This window comes from Silene latifolia, chromosome 3 (assembly GCF_048544455.1).
Source record: "Silene latifolia isolate original U9 population chromosome 3, ASM4854445v1, whole genome shotgun sequence".
Lineage (NCBI taxonomy): Eukaryota > Viridiplantae > Streptophyta > Magnoliopsida > Caryophyllales > Caryophyllaceae > Silene > Silene latifolia.
Genome location: NC_133528.1, coordinates 4,794,013 through 4,802,744, shown reverse-complemented (window position 1 = coordinate 4,802,744; position 8,732 = coordinate 4,794,013). Strand labels below are relative to the sequence as shown.

Genomic DNA, 8,732 nt, shown 5'->3' with positions numbered 1-8,732 from the left:
ACCCGTCTGTTCGCCCCACCAGTCTATACCAAGACCTATTGATTTTAGAATAAGACGTCACATGTAAAACGGTCTATTTTTATAAAAAGTTTATTCATTCAGTATTAATAATAAATGAGTTTTCTTTTTATAAAATGGGACACTGTCTGGAACACAGGATTTACGGAACCGTCATACTAGGCCATCACAGGATCGTAATGAATAACGAGTATCAATTTTGTATATTCACCTACAGATCCGGCCGAAGACTGATACTGAAATTGCAGCAAAAAATACCATCAGCAAATTGCACCAGGTAAGGGGTAGGGGATGTAATCAAGCAGCAGTATTCACCAACTGATCCTGCATAACCCATTCGATGAAAAGACGTTACATAATTGTCGCGAAACCAACCTAGTTTAATTAAAATTTCAGATATGTTAAAAGCTACAGGCCATTACAACACAAAATAACAAGGAGATTAGCAGACATTATAACCAAGTTTCTGAAGTACTACTTCCGATTACTGCTGTTCACTACAAGTACTCCCTCCATTCAACTCCACACTAACATTATCTATTTTGTACACTATTCATAGTTAAGCATTCAATTTCAATTTTCTCCCAATACATAAGTGAAAATATATTCATGTGGGATCTTGTTTTATTCGTCGTTACGAGTACATTAAAAATATCTACCTTTTATATTTTTTGCAAATACGTAGCTAATGATATTTAGCGCGTAAAAGATGCGTTGGCAAACGTGAAAAAAGAAAGTGGTAGTGTGGAGTTGAATGGAGGGAGTAGTATTTTTCACTGCCATTGTTTAATGGCAAAAACTAAACTATCCTCTGTTACATGTCATGCAAGGTTAGTACTTTTTACGTAACAAAGCGGAAAATTCCCTCTCGAGTGTACTAATCCTCAATTCGTACTGAACACAGAGAGCCACAAACGGGTTGTCATCATTACTGACAGACAGCTGACCGCTAGTAGGAATACCGGCCTGATTTGTGGGATCTTTGTCCTCACATAATACTTCATCAGGTTCATCTTCAACAAGCAGGGAACCCGATGTTTGCACCTCCGTCTTCACATGGTGCTCAACAACATTACGTTCCATGTTTTGCCTCCTCAATGGACTCATAGCCCTAAGCTTACCAACTTCAGTGGCGAAATTCTGATGTCGTGCAGCAAAATCTGAACCTACAGCTTTGCTGCATAGAATGGTGATCTCAGTTTCCTTCTCTTCAATGTGGGAATTACGGTGATCTGAATAATTACTACACTCGCCCACTGTATGATTAATATTTCGGACCTCATCTTCCTCTATAGTCGTGTCTATTTGTGAGTTAATTCCGAGGTCAGTACCTACTTGCAACACATTCCGAGAAGAAAACTCATCACTAGCCACACTAGGTATCAATTTCCTGGTGTGATTACAAACTTGCAGGACATTGCGAGACGACTCCTCCCTAGGTAGCAGTTTTTCCATTTGGTTTTCCCTAGCATTCCCATCTACATCTATTGCGTCAAATTCGTCACTTCTATCACAAATTTTGGACATTCTCTTTCTCTTACATCCAACCAGTGTCGCTTCTTCTAAATGTGACCCTGCCCTCCACCAATTAGAGTACCGATGTGTAACATCTCCTTCGTGCAATCGAGGAGGTATGTATAACTTCAAACCGCTTGATGAACAATCAAGTTTACAACTAGCCAATGATCTATCAATGAACTCCGGAATATCTTGATCAAACCCGAATTGGAGAGCCACTCTATGAGGGTTATACTCCTCAACACAATTCAACCCAACCAATTGACCAACCATCAAACACCTAGAGAATAACTTCCAATCCTCATGGGAATCCACATCCACCCTCATCCCTGAATCGACATAAAACCTAGGTAATGGCCAATTGGCAAGCGACATGGTATATGGGCGCCATCTAAAGGTCTCCCTTGACGAGTCTAGACACATTTCCATATCATCATATGCTTTCCTTACATGACTTACCCAACGCGTCAGCCTAACCTCGCCACAATTAATCATCCTAGGAACGGGTCCTAGCGACGGAAACCTCTCCCAAGCCCAAACCTGAACTAGGTGCAATGGTGATGTCAACCTCAAAGAATGACCACTTACAGATCCTACGATCTTCCTTTTCAGCAAGGTCAAGTCCCTATAAATAGAAGCTAAAATCACTGGACCAAATGCCAGTTTAGCCCCGCAACTAAGCCTGGCTGCCATGGACAAAACTGCCTTATGAACAATCGTGGTTGATTTACCAGCGAAAACATGACGGGCAAGCCAAAGAGCCAAAAAACCAGCATGCTCTATCTGATTACCACATCCCATAAAATGCTCCTGCCACTTTAATTGACTCAAATTATGACTAGTTTTCATTAATTTTCTATATGACTCGATCAACTTCTTCTCAACCTGTTCCACATTATTCCCTAAAGAAGGGCTACTGCTACTCAAAACAGAACCACCCAAAGGCGAAAAACCGCCTAAGACATAAACATCCTCTAAAGTAACAGTAGCCTCACCCCATGGAAAAACAAAAGTGTTAGTCTCCGGACACCATTTTTCAACCAAGCTTAAAATGAGATCACTAACTCTAGCAATGTGGTAAGTAGAACACTTAATAGCATCAAAGATACCAGCTTTCCGCCACACGGGTTCATGGGTTACTCTCAATTTCTCCACCCATGTTTGCCATCCTTTAATAGGGATTGAAAGGCAAAGAAATAATACATTCGGGTTCGACGAGGATGAAAAAGATTGAATCTTTGGAAGTTTGGGTGGTAATGCATTCAGGTTTAAAGAGGGTTTCAGGAAAAGGGCATTTCTTTTAGTTGGGTTTTGGATAACATTAGAAGTTGCAGGATCAACCATCAACTCTACTCTTTCCTCTATAATCCCACCTTCAGAATGTTCAGATGATTCTTTTTCTGCCATTTTTTTGATCAATTGAATTGGGGTTTAAATAATATTCAGAAATCGACATCAATGATCATCAAATTCAAATGCTGCAACACAACAAACTTTCTGTTCTTCCTGAATTATGAATATAAACTTCAAAATATCAGAACTTTGTGCTACATTAATCTTCCTGAATTATGCATAAATTACCAAAGATATAGTAAATCAGCAACTTACCTTAAAAGGGTTGATAAGGATTAAGGAAGCTGAAACAGAAGTGGTTATTAATTGAGCAGTTGAGCAGTACAGTTGGGATTCTCCTTTATTACTCAAAAGGTCAGTACTCAGTACTATCCACACTAATTTTGCACTATTCACTCTAATTTTGTGGGAAAGATACTATCCGTTTACAGTTTTAGACGGATAGTGTCCGTCTAAAGTGAGAATTTGTGGCTTTTTTATTGGATGGTGACCTGCTATCCCTAATTAATTTGGTAACAACCGGCTCAACAATGATATGAACCTAAAATGAACCGGTCAGATCCGAATTCTTATAAACGGAAATGACTCAAATGTGGCCCAATCTCGATTGACCCGTTTGTCGGATCTGATTATAAGTCCAAATTCTGGTAATAATAACAACAAAAATGAGATATGAAGTCAATATTTTTAATGAATATTACTCATTCTGTATCAATCATTTGTTTACTAATACAGCCTTTGCGAAGAATATTTTAATAAAATGTAAATAAATGATTGTTAACATAAAAAGTATTATTTAAGTTATTTTACGGGAGAAAATTAAGATTTATTTATATAAAGTTTATATGTTTTCAAAAATATTTCTCTTTAGTTAGATTTAATAGGTGTGAAAATGAAACTAATATTTTGACAAACCAAAGCTTCAAATTTTTAGGCTCGACAAGCTTTGTGCTTAAAATTCCGAGCTGATCCCAAATCTCGTACTCATGTTACGTTCTGGAGTCATAACCACCCTCTACATGACTATTATTTCAAAAACAAAAAAAAAAAAAAAAAAAACAAATTGGTACTCTGCAGACATTTGTGTTTTAATACTTAAAGTGCAACAAAAATATACCATCAGCAAAATTGCACCAGGTTAGGGGTAGGAATGTAAGAATGTAGTCGAGCAGCATAACCGATTTGATGAAAAGACGTAGAATTTGTTCCTCGAATATTCATAATGATTATTGCGTTGATCACGATTAAAAAGTGTCTGTCGAGACTTGAGCTATTACATTTCTGCATTTTGTAGGCCGCCTGATGCAGTATGACAGTCACCGTAACCTGTTTTTTGTTCCTTGCTGTTACTGTAACCTGTGCAATTCAGCTGTCCGCCCTTTCACAGCAAGCAATATATTTGGCAACACACACACAGATTATGAATAGGAATACCCACCTATTCAATGATTTAACAATATAAGACGATGACAACCACGGGTAAATGACAGCCAAGTTATAGCCAAGAAAGCACAGAAAACATACATACAAATCCCTTTCTCAGGGCTTACATTAACAATGTTAGACGATGACAGACAAGGGTAAACGACCCGCTAAGTAATGGCTAAGTTACTGTTTTACTACCTACTGACCTACTGTTGTTCAATGCGAGCATTTTCTACCTGAAATGATCAATAACAGTAGGTAACTCTATCCTGTTATAGTAAGTCTTCTACGCTTAGAAGCTGACAATGCAAAAATCAGCTTCTCTAGCCTGCTCACCCTCGATTCATATTCAAGGCAGAGAGCTTGAAATTTGTTGTAATCATAATTGTCATCATCATCATCATCATCATCAATGACAATCACCTGACTATTAAATGGAGTAATGCTGTCGTGATTCGTGTCTTGGTTTGGGCCTTGACATAATGCTCTAGCTGGTTCATCTTCACAGGCCACTTTGATTAAAGTTCTTTCACTTTCAGTTGGTTCGATTTTAGGGATATTGGCCGCTAAACACTCCAAGCTCTTATCCATTTTCAAATCGTGAATGTCCTCAGACATTCGCAAACCCTCTTCAGGCCGTATTAATGGACACCTAACCATAACCTGCCCGATTTCATTGCCTAGAATCTGATGTTTTATAGCTATCTCTGAAGAAAGAGAATTCATTGCATCACATTCTTGCGTCCTTTTAAGAAGTATTTCAGACCGTTTCATATCGCCTTCTTCCTGATCTAGGCTTCTATTTGGTTCAACTTCAACTAATTTGCTGCATGAGATGTTCGTCTCATTCTCCTTCTCTTCTTTGTTGAAATTACTACGATCTGAATTATTGCTACCCTCACCCACGCAATGATTGTTCATCCACAACTCATTTTGCCGGTCTTCCTCCATACGCGAATCTTCTTGTGAGTTTAAACCCACCTCCATATGGAAAACACAAGCCATTTCGATGTCATTACTGACTCGTGGGACAATTTGAGAAAACTCTTCAATTTGAGGAATATTGGCCGCTAAACACTCCGAGCTCTTATCCATTTCCACATTGTGCTCAGCCAAATTTTGTTCCTTGTTTTGCTCCCTAGCACCGTCCTCAGACTTTCCTGACCCCCCTTCAGGCGCTATCAAAGGACTCATAACCTTAAGCTGCCCAACTTCATTGCCTAAATTCTGATTTTCTGCAGCTACCTGTAAACAAACAGAATTCATTGCATCACAGTTTTCCTTCTTCACAAGAAGCATTTCAGACAGTTTCGTATTGCCTTCTTCCTGATCTACGCTTCCATTTGGCTCAGTTTCAGCTAGTTTGCTGCATGCGATGTTCATCTCATTATCCATCTCTTCTCCGTGGAAATTATTGCTTCCCTCACCCACGCTATGATTGTCCGTCCACACCTCAGTTTCCTCATCTTCCAACACAACCGTGTCTTCTGGTGAGTTTAACCCAATCTCCATATGGAAAACAGAAGTCATATTGATGTCATTACCGACTTGCAGGAGATTCTGAGAGTACTCCTCCATATGTGGAGATCTGTGTAAGGATTTTCCCTCACCCACGCTATAATTGTCCGTCCACACCTCAGTTTCCACATCTTCCAACACCACCGTGCCTTCTTCAGAAATCATATCAATGTCATTACCGACTTGCAGGAGATTTTGAGCGGACTCCTCCATATGTCGAGATTTGTTCAAGGATTCTCCCCTCACATTCTCAGCAATATTATCACAAATTTTCGCCATTTTCTTCGCTCTCTTACTAGTTTTCGTCTTCCTCTTGCATCCTACCCGTACCCCTTCATCTACATTCAACATTGTCCTCCACCAATCAAAATACCGATATGTAACATCTCCTTCGTGCAATCGAGGAGGCAAGTACAATTTCAACCCCTTACTATTCTTAGCCTTAGACCCATCGAAAGACTTCGGAATATCCTGATCAAACCCAAATTGGAGAGCCACCCTATGAGGATTATACCTCTCAACAAAACCCAACCCTTCCAATTGACCAACCATCAAACACCTAGCAATTAACTTCCAATCCTCATCTGAATTTACGACTACCCACGTCCCTGACTCGACATAAAATTTTGGTAACGACCAATTCTCAATCGACATGCCATAAGGGCGCCATCTAAACGTCTCCCTAGCCGAGTCTAGACAAATCTTTATATCAGCAAGACGATCACATACTTTCCTAACACGACTCTCCCAACGCACCAACCTAACCTCACCACAATCAATCATCCTAGGGACGCGTCCTAGAGACGGAAACCTCTCCCAAGCCCAAACCTGAACTAAGTGAAATGGTGATGACAGCTTCACTATCAATGCACCACCATCACGACAACGACCACGTAAATTATCCACAATTTCCTTTTTCAACACAGTCAAGTTTCTATAAAGGGAAGCTAAAATAGCAGGGCCAAGCGCGAATTTAGCCCCGCAACTAATCCTAGCAGCAATTGGAAAAACAGTCTGCGTAACACGCGAGATATTCTTATCAGGGAAAACATAACGAACAAGCCAAAGAGATAAAAAACCAGCATACTCTATTTCACCACCATGTCTCATAAAATGCTCTTGCCACCTTAAATGAGACAAATTATGCCTCTTTTTCGTTAATTTTCGATACGACTCGATCAACTTATTCTCAACCTGCACAACATTGTTGCCCAAAGAAGAGCTATTACAAACAGAAACACCCAAAGGCGAAAAACCACCCAAGACATAAACATCCTCTAATGTAACAGTAGCTTCACCCCATGGAAAAACAAAGGTGTTAGTCTCAGGACACCATTTTTCAACCAAGTTTAAAATGAGATCACTATCTTTAGCAATGTGGTAAGTAGAACACTTAATAGCATCAAAGATTCCGGCTTTTCGCCACGCCGATTCATGGGTTTTCTGCAAATTCTCTACCCATGTTTTCCATCCTTTAAGAGGAGTTGAATTGAATTGAAAGAGGACATTTAGTTTTGACAAGGATGAAAAAGATTGAATCTTTGGAAGTTTGGGAGGTAATGCATTGGAATTTAAGGTGGGTTTTAGAAAATAACCTGTTCTTTTGGTTGGATTTTGGGTGATTGAAGAAGAAGTATGATCAACCATGATCTCTTCTTTTTCTTCTGTAATTGTTGAAGTTTTGGATGATTTTTTTGCCATTTTTTTGGGTGAGGGTTTGAGCTGCTCAGAAGATTTCTGGAAAAATGGATTTACTGTGTTCTTTAAAACTCTACTTTTTGGTTGGTACTAGTACATCAAAGTTCTTAAATGATGAGTACTTGAAATTCAGTACTAATAGTATTGACTGACTATTGAGTACTTGTGGTATTTGATTGTGTATCCAAATATTTCCATAGAATTCTCTTTTTAGACAGACCATTTTCGTTTACCAAAAAGACGAGATTTTGTGACTTTTAATCTTTTACTAGGTAATATCCCGTGCTTCGCGCGGCCTGTTTGAAAATTTTATTATTATAATTGAAGAGATATAATATAATTTATATATGACATTTAATATCTTTACTTATAATAAAAATAAATTAACTTTCTCAACTCTTAATTTCTAAAATTTAACTACAATGTTTTAAAATAAATTTTATACGTTTTACTATAACTAATATACCTCCATTATTCTTTATATGTCGTTTTAGCTGATTAAAAAATTTACTTTTTATACGTCGTTTTACATTTCCTATGAACCCTCTCTCTTATTGGAATTGTAAATTAATAAGGACCCTTTTTCATAATCAGTACCAACATAATCAATAATTAGTAATCACTAATCAGTAACAAAATAATAACTTTTTTTTTCTACGATAAGGATCAAGTCGTCTGGAAATTCCATCTTAAGTCGTAACCTACTCGAAAAATTCCAAAAAACAATCAATCATGTACAAATCTCCACTCGTTATCACATTATTTAAAACCTCTTAAATCTCAAATGTATTTAGTTTGTCCAATATAATTTTTTCATTATCACATCATAAAAACTTATCTTTAAAAAAGAAAAAAAGGAAATTATAAATAGAGTCGGAAATTATAAATAGAGTCGGATTTATATGTTAGTATAGATATATTTTGTTATTGTTATAACAATTTAGAATGTACTCTGCAATTCACAAGTTAGTTAACATATTGTTAAGTAGATTTTCATATGAGAATGTATTCGTGTTTAACAACACTAGTATTGGTGCCCGGCTTCGCCCGGGCTACCTCTACTTACCAATAAATTTTTTTTTTCATTAAATAAAACTATGTAAAGTTGCATAACTTATAAATTTATCATTAATATATTTTTCTATGACATATCCTAAAATTACGATGAAATAAATTTTGAGACAAATTCACTACTCCCGCTA

General features: G+C 37.6%; 2 protein-coding genes across 2 annotated transcripts; both read right to left on the bottom strand.

The window, feature by feature from the left end:
* Positions 1–355: 355 nt before the first annotated feature.
* LOC141646879 (uncharacterized) lies at positions 356–3,375 on the bottom strand. Its single transcript, XM_074454862.1, has 2 exons — positions 3,145–3,375; positions 356–3,042 (listed from the first exon to the last, which is right to left on the bottom strand). The coding sequence occupies exon 2, from the start codon at positions 2,941–2,943 to the stop codon at positions 850–852; it is 2,094 nt and encodes a 697-aa protein (XP_074310963.1). The 5' UTR covers positions 2,944–3,042; positions 3,145–3,375; the 3' UTR covers positions 356–849.
* Positions 3,376–4,369: 994 nt separating this feature from the next.
* LOC141646878 (uncharacterized) lies at positions 4,370–7,641 on the bottom strand. Its single transcript, XM_074454860.1, has one exon. The coding sequence runs from the start codon at positions 7,531–7,533 to the stop codon at positions 4,579–4,581; it is 2,955 nt and encodes a 984-aa protein (XP_074310961.1). The 5' UTR covers positions 7,534–7,641; the 3' UTR covers positions 4,370–4,578.
* Positions 7,642–8,732: the final 1,091 nt, after the last annotated feature.